At 43.8% G+C, this 17,464-nt stretch overlaps 1 protein-coding gene across 1 annotated transcript in view; it reads right to left on the minus strand.

Annotated features, from left to right (window-relative positions):
• SPTLC1 (serine palmitoyltransferase long chain base subunit 1) overlaps positions 1-17,464 on the minus strand; it is a 96,067-nt gene that overhangs the window by 31,327 nt on the left and 47,276 nt on the right. Inside the window, exons 8-10 of the mRNA XM_069762340.1 lie at positions 14,996-15,085; positions 11,202-11,309; positions 6,398-6,493 (exon numbers count right to left, since the gene is read on the minus strand). Coding sequence (XP_069618441.1) covers positions 6,398-6,493; positions 11,202-11,309; positions 14,996-15,085 — 294 coding nt within the window. The remainder of the gene's footprint in view (positions 1-6,397; positions 6,494-11,201; positions 11,310-14,995; positions 15,086-17,464) is intronic.

The raw sequence follows: 17,464 nt of genomic DNA on the forward strand, positions 1-17,464 counted from the left end.
GACATGACATGCAGGCTATGAGAGGGCGCATCTCAGAGGTTGAAACGAGGGTGTCTCATATAGAGGACACTATCACCCCTATGGAAGCTAAACTGAATAAAGCTGCTGGATCCGTGAATGCCTGGAAGCAAAAGGCAGACGACTTGGAAAATAGGCTGCGCCGCAATAATATCCGAATTATAGGTCTCCCGGAGCGGTCAGAGGGCCAGCAGCCTGAGCAATTTCTGGAGGAATGGCTTAAGTCTTCATTGGGAGATGGATTCTCCTCAACATTTTCAGTGGAGAGGGCCCATAGGGTCCCGACGAGACCTCTCCCTCCTGGAGCCCCTCCGCGACCTTTTCTGGCGCGTCTCCTTAATTGTAGAGACAGAGACACCATCCTTCGCTTGGCGCGACAGAAGGGCCTCATTAAATTCGATAATGCTACCATATCGATCTTTCCAGATTTTTCCATGGAGCTTCAAAAGCAGCGGGCACGATTTATAGATGTCAAGAAACAACTTAGAGAGAAGAACATTGTCTACTCTATGCTTTATCCGGCCCGGCTCCGTATTATTTATAAGGGCTCCTCCTTATTTTTCACAGACCCAGCGGAGGCGATCGAGTGGCTGCGGTCCCGTGTGGGATCGAATGCGGAGGACTCCTGACCTGGGTTCCCTGACTAATGGCAGTATAGATAGAGCTCTCTGTCTGGGTGCAGGAAATGTCAACAATACCGGACACTGAATCCAGTGAGGGTATCCCTTTTTCAATTTGACTGTGGGAGTATGGAAATATACTCCTCTATTGTTCAAGTTTTGTTCAATTTGGTTTTATGTATTAGATTTAGTTGTTTACTAAGTATAGTTGCCGCTAATGCTGACTCTTTGCTCTGTGTAATGCCGCTGAACTACACCCGAATAGTAATGATATGCATTAATTTTCCCTTTGAGAGTAAACATGGGGGCTGAAATTATATGTATGACCTGGAACATACGAGGTATAAAGACCCCACGAAAGAAAATTAAGGTGTTTTCGCAGATAAAAAAATACCACCCTCATGTTGTGGCACTAATAGAGACACATTTAACAAGGGACACAGTTCGATGTATGCAGAAATCGTGGGTACAATGGTCCTTGCACACATTCCACACTAGCTACTCTAGAGGGGTTTCTCTGCTGATACACAAGGAGGTCAGATGGGAGGCCAGGGAGGCGAGACGTGATCCAGAAGGCCGTTTCGTTTTTGTGCATGCATTTATTAATTCACGAGAGTATGTGTTGTTGTGCATCTATAATCCTCCTCCTGCTAATGTGTCAATCCTCCGTATGGCTCTAGGCTTCTCCTTAAAATATCCAGAAGCCAAGGTTATTTGTATGGGGGACTTTAACTTAGTTATGAATCAATCCATGGATAGATTGAGACTGGATGACGTAACACCAGGGGACACTTTACCTCAACAACCCTCTCAATTAGCATTGTTTATGAACGGGAGCGGGTGGTTAGATTTATGGAGAATAAATCATCCGGAAGTTAGAGGGTACACCTGCCACTCGTCAACTAGACAATCTCTATCTAGAATAGACTATATATTTGGGTCGAGTGAGTTGGCATTACGGGTGGATAGCATTGAACATGGTAATCGGGGGATCTCGGACCATAGTCCAATTATTCTAAAACTTAAATATGAGCAATCCGATAATAGTAATAGGTTCTGGAAATTGAATCCCTTTTGGTTGAAATTGATAGACTCTAGTGATAGGACGGTTGATCAGTTAAACGTTTTTACTCTAACACATTCGGAACTCCAAAACTCTGGTTTATTTTGGGATACCCTGAAGGCATACCTGAGAGGATGCTTGTCTTCAACTATTTCCTATATCAAGAGGGTAACGGCGAGGGAGGACGAGGAGATAGAGCAAAGATTAAAAGACTCAGAGGCCACTTATATAGCTAATCAGTCCAGCAGTAATAGAATTGAATGGCTTACTTCCCAGAGACTATATAACCAGCATGCAGATGCTAAGTCAAAACGCAAACTATTTTTTACTCGGCAGTCCTATTTTGAGCTGGGCAATCAAGCCAGCACACTCCTGGCCTTCTTGGTGCGGCAACATAACACCTCCAACACAATATTGCAGATCCGGGCGTCTGATGACTCGTTGGTATCCTCTACTGATAAAATACTTCAGAGCTTTTACGATTACTACATTTTGTTATACAAGTCTAAAAGTGGTCTTGATGTTGATGAATGCTTGGATTATCTATCAGATATAACATTCCCTTTGCTAAGCCCATCTCAACGAGCCCTTATGGAGGCTGAATTCACCCTGGAAGAGGTAGAACATGCAATAGCGGATATGGCTACTGGGAAGGCCCCGGGACCTGATGGGTTCCCCATTGAATTTTACAGGAAATACCGTGATAAATTGGCACCTATATTGCTAAAGGTACTTAGGGGAATATGGGAGGGTGAATCTGTACCTGAAACATTTTATGATGCTAATATTGTCGTGCTCAGGAAGGAAGGGAAGGATCCTCTAGATTGTGGATCATATAGACCAATTTCTTTGGTGAATGTTGACTATAAAATTTTTACGAAAATTCTAGCTACTAGACTGAATACGATCATATTGGATCTCATACACCCAGATCAAACTGGTTTTATGCCCGGGAAAAATACCTCTATTAATATCAGGCGGGTGCAATCAGTTATTCAATATAGTTCACTAGAACCGGACAATAAGTGGGCATTGGCTTCGCTGGACGCAGCCAAGGCTTTTGATTCCCTCGAGTGGTCTTTTCTAATTGCATGTCTACGGAAATATGGGTTTGGGAATAAATTTCTGAGAGGGATAGGTACATTATATGCGAAGCCTGGGGCGCGAATGGTGGTAAACGGCTCTGTGTCTGCACCATTTTCTCTGCATAGGGGAACTCGCCAGGGATGCCCTCTCTCCCCAGCTTTATTTGCCTTGGCAATAGAAGCCTTGGCAATACGGATGAGGTCCTCTGTAGATATTAAAGGGATACATATTGCTGATCGGGTGGACACTATAGGTCTTTATGCTGATGATATGGTGGTGTTTATGGACCAGACAGAAGATACATTACCAAAAGTAATAACGATGATTGATAAATTTAGTAAGTTTTCTGGCCTATGTATAAATTGGGACAAGTCTGCTCTGATGCCTCTCTCTCATACCCCAATGCCAAGCCTTGAAACCCTCTCGCTGCTGCCCATTGTCTCCAATTTTAAGTACCTCGGGATACATATGACTCAGCGCAGTCACCTAGATTTACATCTCAATATATATCCACTAATTGACGTGGTTAAATCTAAATATGCTACCTGGGACAAGCTCCCGCTATCTGTAGCTGGTCGTATCAACCTGATCAAAATGATTTTACTCCCAAAATTGAGCTACTGTTTTCAACATAGTGCCGTTTTAATACCTAAATCTTTCTTTGCAACCCTAAACTCCCTTACTACATCCTTCATATGGGGGAAGGCTAGACCTAAACTTAAATTATCCACCCTGCAGAGACCCAAACAGGGGGGCGGGGCGGCTTTGCCGGACTTCTATCTGTATTACCTTGCTGGGCAGGCCAAAATGATAAGTGAGTGGATGCCCGGGAAATCTCTTCCCAACTCTGAAAGCCATATATTACATTCAGCTAAAGTTGATTGCCCGATGGGTTTTTTAGAGATGGAGAAAATTGCTGTCCCTCGTTTGCTTCCTTTGCTCCGCCTGGCACGATCAATATGGAGACAAATTAAAAAAGTGACACAATATGTCGATATAGCAGCAGAAATGCCGTTATGGAACAATAGTTACTTTCCGGGATTATTGGGTCACCCGTCTACCGAATTTTGGATATCACATGGCGTTCTCACGGTGAGCAATATACATAGCCAGGGGGTTTTTGTTTCTTTTGAACAATTACAAAATACTCATAATATACCGAAGTCTCAATTTTTCCGCTACCTGCAACTAAGATCTGCCTTCCAATCACATATACGAAACACGGGTGCGGGTAGAGCTATTTCAACTCTGCCGTTAATAGGAATTCTTAACTCACAGGGCCCCCAGGGACTCATTTCCTCTCTATACACCTACCTGATATCCATAGGTGAAGAATCTGCCATAGATTCAATTAAGGGAAAGTGGGGGAGACTTCTTCCGGATACACTGGGAGAAGAATGGGATGAAATCTTGGAATCTCCAACTAAGGTCTCCCCATCAATCAATAATAAGATGATCCAACTGTATATAATCTATCAATCTTATTTGACCCCGACTCGTCTTTTTAAAATGGGCCGTCTTCATTCATCAGACTGCTTGAGGTGTCACTCTGGTGACGCAGATTTTATCCATATGATATGGAAGTGTCCTGTTATTTTTCAATATTGGAGAGAAGTGACGGTACTATTGACATCTTTGGTGTCGATCCCTGTTCCACTTGAGCCACTGGTATGTTTGTTTGGAGTATGGGAGGCGGAGGCTTGGGATCACCACACGGGAATATTTCTGAGGGAATCACTGTTTATGGCACGAAAGGTGTTGGCGCTGCGTTGGATGGGAGGTTCTGGTCCATCTCTTAGAGCATGGGTTGACTTAGTAAACTCAATTATTCCGTATGAGCGGACGCTATATCAGAATAGGGGTTGTCCAACTAAATTTGAGAAGATATGGGGAAGATGGAATTCATCCTGTCATACTATATAAGTTAAAAGGACTCAATATACGCATAAGAAAAGGGTGTATGATTCTCTAGACACTATTTACCAACAGAGCGGGTTTTATTTAGAACTCTTTTTCGTAAGCGGCATTACGTTAGTATTAGAGGCTTTATTAGAAGTTAATGTAGTTACAGTTAAGGTTTAAAATAAGGCATTAATGATTAACATGCACAATTTATTATCCTTATAATATCTTATACATGGCTATGTATGGTGATTTCCTGTAATCAATGGATAATGATAAATACAAACAAAATGTGTATGATCTTTCCTGAATTCAATAAACGAATTTAAAAAAAAAAATAGACAACTCGTCTGTTGGACTTCTACTCATAAGTATGTCTAAAACCATTTATCTTTTCGACAGAGAATATAGGAAGATATAAAAAATAAAACATAGAATAAAAAAAATATATATATCGTATACACTCGAGTATAAGCTGAGTTTTTCAACACTTTATTGTGCTGAAAACGCCCCTTCAGCTTATACTCGAGTGACTGTGCCAGACGATAGAGTGGGAGCGGCAACAGTGGAGCAGCGGGTCACAGGAGGCATGAGCCGGCCTGCTGCAGCTGAAGCCTGTGGCCGCTGATAAAGAGATATGAATATTCAATGTGCTGGCAGTGAATATTAATTTCTCCATAATAGTGGGCACTGTAGTCGCATCAGCCGGCTTCCTGCAGTTGCTGGGCAGTCACGTGTGCCCGCTACTTTAGAAAAATGAATATTCACATCTCTCCACTCCCATGCGACTGACACTGCGTGCTACTTAATAGCAATGGATACTCATTGCCCTCCATGCAAATAGTCCCTGCCTGGGGAGCTGGGAGTATTCTGGCAGCTGTGCTCTGCTTGTGCATGACGTCCCTGCCATGTGCTGCTTACAAGCATAAAGCACCTACTGGCATCGGAACAAAACGCTGTTTGAAAGCGTAGGAAGGTAAGTAGGATGTGAATTTTTTTGTTGTTTTTTTATGTTTTTGTTCGGGGCCATGCATACAAGGATGGAAATGGGGGCCAATCATACCAGGATAGAGACGAGGAGGCCACGCAGACAAGGATGGGGAGGAGGAGGCCACGCATACCAGGAAATGGAGGAGGCCACGCATACCAGGATGAGGATGAGGAGGCCATGCAGACCAGGATAGGGATGAGGAGGGCAGGCAGACCAGGATGGGGAGGAGGAGGCCATGCAGACCAGGATGGGGAGGAGGAGGCCATGCAGACCAGGATGGGGAGGAGGAGGCCATGCAGACCAGGATAGGGATGAGGAGGCCATGCGGACCAGAATGGGGAGGAGGAGGCCATGCAGACCAGGATGGGGAGGAGGAGGCCATGCAGACCAGGATGGGGAGGAGGAGGCCATGCAGACCAGAATGGGGAGGAGGAGGCTATGCAGACCAGGACGGGGATGAAAAGGTCATGAAGACCAAGATGGGGAGGAAGAGGCTATGCAGACCAGGATAGGGATGAAGAGGCCATGCAGACCAGGAGAGCGATGAGGATTCATGCATACCAGGAAAGGCATGAGTAGACAATGAATACCCTGGTTATACTCGAGTCAATACGTTTTCCCAGTTTTTTGTGGTTAGTTGTTTCTGCTTATACTCGAGTATATACGGTATATAAAATTAGCGTGAATATCATTTGAAGTTAGAAAACATATACGTACTTGATGATCAATAACAAACGATCGGCCACAGCAAAAACCTCCGATGGAAGCAAGAGCATTCTCCATATTTGCACTTATCAAGTCAATGTCATCAATCTAAAGAAAGATGAATAGACATTACACAATTTCATTTTTTCTTTTAAACAGGCATAATATGCACGGCAGATCCCACGATTCGGTTGTATGAAAAGTATTCCTGTGACTTAGTCGTTAGATCATATGGTAAATTAAATGTGGAATGCTGGTGATGAGTGAACACTTCACAATTGAAGGGAGCCCAAGACAAATTAAGGCAACAATTGTAAGTTTTCATTTTAAAAAGAGTATCTATCAGCAGCATGATGTAGGAGCAGAGAGTCTGAATCCAGCATGTCGATGTATCACTTGCTTGTCTGCATGGTGTCATTTTGTTACTATCAGTTTTCTCTGCTGCAGATCTAGCAGAGCTCAGAATGTGGCGTTCTGTATAACCTTGAGTACAACACTGATTGGCAGCTTTATGTGTACACTATACATTGACAGTAAGCTACTGATCAGTGCTGGGGACCGGATTACAAAGAGATGGAGGGCTACAAGCCACAAGATAACTAGTCCTGTACTGAAAGTCTCCTGCTTATAAAACACTTTTTGATTTTATTGAAATAGCAACAAAAAGCAAAAGTGACATATCACTGGAATCAGGGTTTCCGTCCTTAGATCATGCTGCTCCCAGATTACCTAGTATAAGCATGCTGATGGATTTCCTTTAAGAAAAAAATTGTGTAAGTTGAAGCCCTATTTGCATTGGATCCACATACAGTATATCAAAACTGTGCAGAATATATAATTACTGTCTGTTTCCCATTTAAGAAATTAGAATTGGCTGCTATTAATGAGGCCAATCCTTACTTTCTTAAAGGGATCACAGGAACACTGATAGTTAAATAAAGAAATAGTGTCAGTAGCATATTTTCTATCAGAATAAATTATGGTCAAATTTTTTTTTTTTTTTTTTTTTTTTTTAAAGAAGAAACTCCAAATAAATAGTTGAACAAAAAGTGCTGACTTCATCAGTAACAATATAGCCACACAAGAGGAAAAGAAGAGCACAAAAATATATCAAACGTATTCGGTAACAATACAATACAAATAAATGAGTAGTAATAATCAATTGAAGATAAAGCTAAATCGTAAATATCCTAGGTGTACAGCATGGGATCCACCAATGTTCTAGTGGAGGTGGGGTAGCAGATAGCAGCAAATCAAAAATAGAATAAAGTGCAAGTGCTACCCAACAGTGGGTGTTCCCATGTTATTATAAGTGTAAGTACAGACAAAAAGAATACACAGTCTAATGCTCACCTAATATCAGATAAACCTCACAGAGTTAACAGGTGGAATATATTAAAAATAGTAGGTGGACAGAGCCAACACTAAGGAGTCATATAAGACCTCCTGGTAAAAAAAAGTGTATGTCACTTTAAGGGAACGATAAACATTTTAGATGAGCCAAAAGCTACCCTTACCCATTTTCACCACCTGAGGACCCAGTGTAGCAGCCCCAACGCGCATTTTGCGTGGGCTTCCTCAGGGGGCTGTCTGACACTACCCCCCCCCCCCCCCCCCCCACACTAGAACATTGGAGGATCCAGTGCTTTACACGTAGGATATTTACTATTTATCTTCATCTTCAATTGATTACTACTACTCATTTATTTGTATTGTATAGTTACCGAATAAATTTGATATCTTATTCTGGGACTTTTTGTGCTCTTCTTTTCCTCTTGTGTGGCTATATTCCTTGAGCGTTGGCTTCGATAGCCTCCTCCTCCCCCCGCACCGTTGAGTTTAGGGTATGATGGATTGAGAACATGCTTTCTGATCTGAGGATTGTGTTTATATCAGTAACAATATAGTATAAGTTTATTGAATACCTTTTTATATAACAGTTTCAATACATATGGCAATAAATGACAAGCGGTAAACATAAGAGAATTCAAATGATCACCCCGGGAATAGGAAATTGGGTAAGAGAAGTTATCAGTCATAAGGCAGGAGTCCGATAAATTGGGATTTCATTCCACAGAATTTCATAGAATACATGCATCGCACACAGAGACCCCACCTGATTATGGGGGATAATAAGGTGCTTAGGCTGAAATCAAGAAGCACACCCGAGTATCTTCTGAGGGTAATTCATTATGCCATAATGGCAAGATGAAAAGAAAAGAGAACGGTAAAGTGCATGTGCATTGATAGCAAATGAGAACACTTACCCATGGTAACATGGGAGTGCAGAAACAATTCCTTGAGGGCACTTGCATGTTGCATGGGTGTTCTCTCATTTGATATCTATGGGGGTAATGTTCAATTGATTCCCAACCCCATTTAATCTGTTTGGCCCCAGACAAATTTATTGTCTCATGCCGGCTAGTCACGCATATGTAAATGATAAATGAATATTCATCCCTATCCCGCCCATAATCTGGCCCACCCCTCTGCACAGTCCTCACTGATTAGCCAAGAGTATATATGTTTAATGAATAGTCACCCCTTTTCCTACCTATAATCCCAACCACCCCTCCCAGCCAGTGTCACTGATTCAGTCAGACTGCCATATGCCCAAGGATCGCATCGCAATCTTCAGACTGGCCGTCTGATCTCCTGACATGAGCATGACCGTATGTAATTCTAGGTAGCTATCACTATCAATGTCAGGAGATACAATGGCCAGTCCGAGGATTGCGATGCAATCTTCTGGCATACGGCAGTCCAACTCTGACGTCAGCACAGAGGGGTGGGATTATGGGCAGGGGAAGGGATGATTATTCATTCATCATTTACACATGCTTGAGATGCTGGCACGAGGCAATAAATTTGTCCTGGGTTTACAGCAAGGCAATGGGGGTCACGTAGAAAAATAAAAATTCCTTATCCTGAAAGGGCTGCCCAAGCCCTATTTAAGGATACTATTACTACACTACAAAGACCTTACCTGGCTGATTCCCTTTAAGTGCACGCTATATACACAATGGATATACATATACGGTCGTCCGATATGCAAATACAGGTGATAGTACAATGAGTAAAGGCAGAAGATACAACAATTACCAGTTGGTTGTTAGGCCTTGGTGCTGGCAGCCACATGGTAGATGTGGGGTGCCAGCGGGTTCTGGTTTCTTCCAACAAAATACATGGTGTGGCTCCCTTAGAAGAGAACAAGGGCTACAGCCTTGCATGAGCAATTAACACCTTGGTTGGTCACTCCCTTTCCCACCCCCGGGATGGTCCTAGTTTCCATACCCTCCGATCTGGTATGAAATAATGGCTCCCGTATGTCAGGAGGGAGATCTTTGAAGCAGCTTGGGCTCCCAGGAGAGGGTCCTTCCTGCCAGAAAGGCCTTGGTACCAGCCAAGATGCTTGGGGTGTGAGCTTTTCCATTTGGAGCTTTTGAAGATGGACCACCAGTTGCACCAGGTGTCATGTCTCAGCTTCACAATTTGTGGGAGGGCCAGAATCTCGACTCAGATATGGTACAGTTGATTGGCATGAGGTTATATCACCCATATTCTGCACAGGGGTCACTCAGCCCGTCAGAGTTTTGAGCGAGTGTTGTGTCATGCTGGCGGTCATATGGGCCACCCTCTCTCACACCCCATGCCCTTGTGGACAGGGGATGCGTGTAAAACTGCGCCAAGCTAACATTAAATATCCCTCAAGGGCTGCGGAATGTGACGTTGGTGAAAGAGAGAAGACAGTACCGTGTGATGCTCAACTTATTCGTGACATAGGAGGGGGAAGCTAGAAGGTGCGGTTCTAGGACGAGGTACATAAAGCAGCACTTTCAGCATGTCTTGCTGGAAAGAAATAGTTGTGACAATAGCATGGGACCGGAAGTTTCTACTATACGTAATAACTCCATAAATCAGTTTTAATTGGCTAGGGATGAATGCAGGCAGCCTTGGTCTGCAGATTTATAGAACAAACAACATTACTTAGTTACACAGACCAAGGATTTATAACTAGGGTTCATATGTTAAATAACAATGATTTGTGCAGAGGTTTCAAAGAGCTCACCACCAGCATTCATGGGGCTCTCCTCCATGCAGTCTTTTACTTGATAAGGTAAAATGAACTAAAAAGCCATTCTCCAGCTATAAAATTAATTTCAAATTTCCTCTGCTGAAAGCAGAACGCTGCCCCATTGTGCATTCTAAAATATCACTCTCTTGCTCATGCTTTGGCAAGGTCACGCCTCAGCCCATACAATTCCAAAACATAAAAACTATTTGATGCAATCCACATAATGACCCTGTCCGCGCTACATCCTATGACTATGGTTTAAAAGCAAGTAACACGTCAAATGAGTTTAATTGTTCTCATTTGACTCCAGGAGGGTAGAGACAATAAAGGTAACTTCTGGGACTTCCAAAGATGATGCCAGATCAACAATAACCACTATGGTGATATATACCGTACATGTATGTTAAAGAGAACAGGTCATCAGTAAATGGGGTACTTTTTAAGGATAGGGTTTTATAATAACAGATCCACTGGTTAGGTATTACAAAGGGAAAATCAAATAAATAAGGCATATGGACATCATAGAGGGTGGTAAAATTAGAAATCCTTTTCTTCTTTCATTTAGCAAATCAGAAAAAAACTGCCAAGTTTCTTACATGTGTGTGCCAGGCAATTAACTATAGCAGCTTTTTGTGCTCCAGAGCTGCTCACCCATTTCTAAACATAGCAGTGATCTACCCATATAATATGGTAGTCCATAGTACATCAATTGTATTTTTGGCTTCAACTGATCAAACTTACATTTATTCCAAAGTGTTCAGTAACTCCACGTCCATGTTCCCCTAAAACGCCAAACGAGAGGCTTTCCTCCAGGAATATTCTTACTTTGTATTTGTATTTTAACTCAACCTGTAATTTCCAAAAACATCAAGAGTTAAAATTTTTAATAAAAAAGGAAAGGGATGTAAACACTGGATGAAAAAAAAAAAGTTCATGAATTACTGTTCCAATAGAGTCCGAGAGATAGTTTATATTATGGCAGAGAAAAACGATTTGCAGCCGGTGATTACTTTTGAATAGTCACCACATAAGTAGGAAAAGAAACATAACGCATTGCTGCAATTCCTTTTCTATGAAAAATATTTTATCTGTTTGCCACCTTAAACATGCAGCATTTCGGCAACTTAGTAGAGGACAAAGGCAGTAGTTTCCCAATCCAAGGAAAACAGGTTACAGATATAACTTCGTAAAATATGGATGACTGCCACGTGAGAAATATTTAGCAACAACATAAGTCTTCAGCAACTTTCTACTGCTGTGAACTACAACTGCGGTGTGTAATCCACATCCTCCATCAATCCTTACATACAATCCCATAGCCAGCAGCATAGCTATTGGGGTAGCAAGCCAAACACGTATGAACACCTACCAAGCCCTGTACGGTAAGTGGAGAAGTTTGGTCTGTGAATGCAATATACTGAGGGTGGCAGCCAACTCCCATTTAGGAGTGACACCGTGGCTCTACCAGGGGCGGACATACAGCAGATGCAGCTGCACCGGGGCCCAGAGGTGGAGGCGGCCCTGCAGGCAGAGAAGAAGTCACCCCCTGAAGAAGCACATCGCGAAACGCGCGTTTAGCACGTGTTCTCCGTTAGTAGGTCTGTATATACCACTCATATGCACTTTAGATCACTCAAGTGAAACACTTGTGTGACTATCAGTTAGCATCCTCCTGGGTGTTATATGGGATGACTATAAACCTATAAGTATATATAGCTACATGTTGTATATTTTCTTCTGACTTTTTGGCATTTATATAGACTTGTACACCATAACCTTGCTCCAACGTGGCACTAAGGTGTCGCTGCACTCTGAATTTTATAAGTATAGGTTTATGTTTTTATAAAATATAATTTGTATGTTTACAATTACAATAAAGCCCTTTATATATTTGTATTATTGCTCGGTTATCCATTTCCTGCTTTGGGTATATGTACTTCAGATGTGTACAAGTGTCGGCATCTCAGTGCACCCGTTACACTCAGCCGTAGAGGAGCGATGAGGTCAGCAGAGAGCCAGGGTCGGGGCAGGAGGTATGTGACAGGGCATGATCTGATTCCTGTGTCTTGTTTCTTTGCAGGCTTTTTCTGAGGTACTGTGACATTTTTACATACAGACCACATTGCTCTGTCAGTGGAGGCATTGGCTCCAGCGTCACCCGATCTGTATGCATGTGGAAGTTGCGGCAATAATTCAGTGATCCTCAGCGTGACTGCAGACACCAATATATAGTCACCCTGCAGTGTGTGACCCTGAGCACGGCTCCAGGACTACAACACTGTATATGTACACATAGTATAGTACATAAGCAGTCAGTGCAGATTAGTATATATATATATATACTAGCTATTGAACCCGTTCTACGCCCGGGTGGCGAGCATTTATACTGGTATATGGTCTCCATCCTGGTATGTGCTGCTCCATCCTGCGTCCCCATCCTGTCATGTGCTGCTCCCATCCTGCGTCCCCATCCTGTCATGCGCTGCTCCATCCTGCGTCCCCATCCTGTCATGTGCTGCACCCATCCTGCGCCCCCATTCAGTCATGTGCTGCTCCCATCCTGCGCCCCCATCCTGTCATGTGCTGCTCCATCCTGCGTCCCCATCCTGTCATGTGCTGCACCCATCCTGCGCCCCCATTCTGTCATGTGCTGCTCCTATCCTGCACCCCCATTCTGACATGTGCTGCACCCATCCTGCGCCTCCATTCTGACATGTGCTGCACCCATCCTGCGCCTCCATTCTGACATGTGCTGCACCCATCCTGCGCCTCCATTCTGTCACTGGCTACTCCCATCCTGCGTCCCCATCCTGTCATGTGCTGCTCCCATCCTGCGCCCCCGTTCTGTCATGTCCTGCTGTCATCATGCACCCCCGTTCTGTCATGTGCTGCTGCCATCCTGCACCCCCGTTCTGTCATGTGCTGCTGCCATCCTGCACCCCTGTTCTGTCATGTGCTGCCCTATTCTGTCATATGCTGCTCCCATCCTGTGCCCCCGTTCTGTCATGTGCTGCTCCCATCCATATGCCCCATACGCTGCTCCATAAAGGTTTATGACCCCCATCAGGTGGCGTAAGTAACAAATAGCTGTGGCATGAAGTGCCACAGCCTCATGGCACAGCAATTTGTTACTTACGCTACCTGATTCTTTTCCGGCGCCATTGTCTTGCTCCTCCCAGTGCCAGAATCGGCACCTGCACAGTCCGTGCTTTCCGGCGCCATTTTCTTGAAGACACACTGCTGTGTGTCTTCAAGAAAATGGCGCCGGTAAGCGCGGACTGCGCAGGCGCCGATTCCGGCACCGGGAGGAGCAAAACAATGGCGCCGGAAAGGAATGGCGTAAGTAACAAATTGCTGTGGCATGAAGTGCCACAGCCTCATGGCACAGCAAGTTTTTACTTACGCTATTCGTTTCGGGCGCCATTGTCTTGCTCCTGGTGCCGGAATCGGCGCCTGCGCAGTCCGCGCTTTCCGGCGCCATTTTCTTGAAGACACACAGCAGTGTGTCTTCAAGAAAATGTCGCCGGAAAGCGCGGACTGCGCAGGCGCCGATTCCGGCACCAGGAAGAGCAAGACAATGGCGCCCGAAACGAATAGCGTAAGTAAAAACTTACTATGGCGGCGGATTATTTGCATAATCAGGGCGCACATATGTAGACGGCGTCCCCGTGCTCCCGACCCCCTGATCTCGGCGGCATTTTTTCTATAATGTAACGCTGGGAGCGTCGCGCCTGCGCAGTCTATTAAGGCTTCGGACAGAGTGACGCTCGCAGCGTTATATATATATATATCTCTATCTATCTATGGTACAATGCAAATGCGCTGGATAAATGCCGGACGCTGCACACGCGCTGTATGGAAGCAGGACGCTGCACACGCGCTGTATGAATGTATACATCACTTTTCTCTGAGAGCTATAACTAAGTTTTCCGTTGATGGAGCTGTTTAGGGGCTTGATTTTTTGCGCGACAAGATGACATTTGTGTGGTTTTTTTACAGCGTTCTCTGTAGGGGTTAACCTTGTGACACTTTAATAGATTGGTTTGTCCCGGATGCTGCGATACCAAGTATGTGTATTTTTTTTTTTTTTTACATAAAAATGTGTATTTAAAAATGGGCCTAACAAACAGACAATCCCTGCATATGTTGCAGCTGTTGAGATATGCAGCTGCAGTGACTGTAGCATATTTTTCGAGCTGGCCGAAAATACTCGATTAGGACACAAGCAGGCTCGCTCATCACTACTGCTTATACTCAATGCCCATGTCACACAGGTCTGCTGGACCCAATTCAGCAGTCTCTTACATTTCTATAAAACGGTTGAGCTCAGGTCAGAAGGCCCATTACTAGTCTGTGCACTGCAGTCCATAATTGGACCGTGAATGTCGGCTGTGTGTATCCAACCTAGATCACAAAAATGTTTGGCCAACCCAAAAAGGTTTGGTTTTTGGAGTAAAGGGAAATGGTTGTTGCCCACACAGTTTCACTTCTAAGGCCTGATTTAAATACATCACAGAATACAGAAAGTCTCGTACCAACTGAGGAAGAGGACAAATGTCACCAGTGTTCATATAGACTCCTTCAGCAACAATAAATCGTCTGGTCACCCTGGCTTTACGTGGATTCTAAAGGAAGGAACAATACAAAACTATTAATGTTTATATACAACAAGTAAAGAATAAAAAAAACCTTTAGACACACAAGTACGGTACAGATCGATCACTTGTTTGTTTTCTAGCTTGTCACCTAGTTTTCCTTTTCACAGATTACTATTCCCACAGCGGGTTTTGTTCTCAGCCACAAGCAAAGTGATCTTTTCCTAATGACTTACACCACTGAGGCCATTTATCACGCAACGCTCAGTTCTTGGCTGCAGCCAGCAAAGTCAATTTGCAAAGGCCAAGAAAACGGAAAAGTAAAAATAGTCATAAATCCATGTTTGTTCCACATATTTTATCAAAGCTTTATTTTTATTTTTCAATACACATGGATCTCCTGGGTAATGGCCCATACACAGGAATTCCACAAATTATACAAGCATATTACCCATAACATTTACAAGTCCACGTGTGTTCCCTTGCGGTGGGGGGCTAGGTTGTCACCGCTTTCATTTTTTGTCTGTCCAGTTTTCGCACAGGAAAAGTAACAAGTACAAATAACACTGTTTTATCTATTCTACCTTTGGATGCACGAGCTATAAACCTAGTGGGATAATTGACTTCTTTACTGGAGCTGTGTACATTAAATCCTCATGTTACATTTGTATGCAATTTGTTACACCACATTTAAAGAGACTGACCCGGAATCCAAAGAACTTATTATTACTTCTACTTTTATTGGCCAGTTGAGGTTACTAGGCCTCATTTTTCTAGTGTTGTAAAGTAGTCAAATAATTATCATATATTGCCACAAGTGAGATTTACATGGATACATGATTTAGCTGAAAGACTTGCCATAAACTGACATCAGTAAAAGCGAGTTTAATATAGAGGTTTCCATAAAAGATAATTTTCCCCGGTGGAACAACTCTAGCATTGGAGAGCAGACAGACTGTTTCAGAATCATTCCTTTTATTAACAACTTGCTAACACAAAGTCTATTCTATTTATTAATGCAGGCCGTTAGTTCAGGGCTCCCGGTCATCTATCATCAGAGAAGTAAGCTGTAAATAGTGGCAATTACGTTTCATACCTATACACTAGAAAGAGAGGTTTCACAACCAAATCTAAGTTCAGCTCAAAACAAGAACCATTACTCTAGTTGGTTGACAAGTAGATCGTGAATTTAATCTACACGTAGGAGCACCATGAAGAGTCATACAAAGACATGTTTGCTGATGGTCAACACTATAAGGTGCACCACCTACTGGCCCAAATACTGAGCACAGTGATGGGTTGCTAACATTATATGCCCACAATCACACATCCAGACAAACTATTCTGGTTCTCTTCCTGGTCAGCTCCTCCTAGAACTGCTGGAGGTGATCGACAGGTCTCACCCATAGCCCAAGACTTGTCAATTATCTGGAGCGGTGTTAACAAAAGCTGACTGGGGCAGAGCCAGACTAGTGTTGTCTTTAACGCTGGTCCCCAGCCAATGTTTAAAGAGAACTTGTCACCAGGTTTTTCCCCAGAGGTAAGGCTAGTACATGAGTCCTCATAGCAGAATTCTAATAAGATCTATATATGCCCCTCATCCAGCATGCAAGACGAGAAAAAGCGATTTTATTATATTCACTTACGTGGTGGTCCAGTCCAATGGGCGTCACTGGTCTGGATCTGGCGCCTCCTCTCTTCTTGCTATTCAGTCCTTCTGTGCTTCCTGTGGATGACGTGTCCTACACCTTCTACACAGTCTCCAGCACCACGCTCCTGGGCAGGCATACTTCTCTCTGCCCTACTGAGGACAGAGTGAAGTACTGCAGTGCGAATGAACAGGTGCTCTTTGGCCTTTCCCTCCGCATGCGCACTGCAGTACTTTGCTCTGCCCTCGGCAGGCAGAGGAAGTATGCCTGCCCAGGAGACTGTGTGGATGACGTAGGATGAAGCAAAGAAGAAAGATCGTGATCGAAGGAAGAGAAGAGGCAACGGATCCAGACCAGGTACACCCATCAGACCAGACCGCCCATAGACAAGTATAATAAAAGGTCTTTTTTTGCCTTGCAAGCAGAATTTGGGGGCATACATACAACATATTAGATTGCAGTCACAGGGTGCTAAAAGGTGCTGGCCTTACTTCATATGGGAAAAACCTGGTGACAGGTTCCCTTTAAGGGGAACCTGTCACCCCCAAAATGGAAGTTGAGCTAGCTAAGCTCACCGGCATCAGGGGCTTATCTACAGCATTCTGTAATTCTGTAGATAAGCCCCCGATGTATCCTGAAAGATAAGAAAAACAGGTTAGATTATACTCACCCGGGGCAGTCCCGCTGCGGTGGGTGTTGCGGTCCGGGGCCTCCCATCTTCTTACGATGACGTCCTCTTCTTGTCTTCACGATGCGGCTC

This window comes from Ranitomeya imitator, chromosome 1, assembly GCF_032444005.1.
Source record: "Ranitomeya imitator isolate aRanImi1 chromosome 1, aRanImi1.pri, whole genome shotgun sequence".
NCBI lineage: Eukaryota > Metazoa > Chordata > Amphibia > Anura > Dendrobatidae > Ranitomeya > Ranitomeya imitator.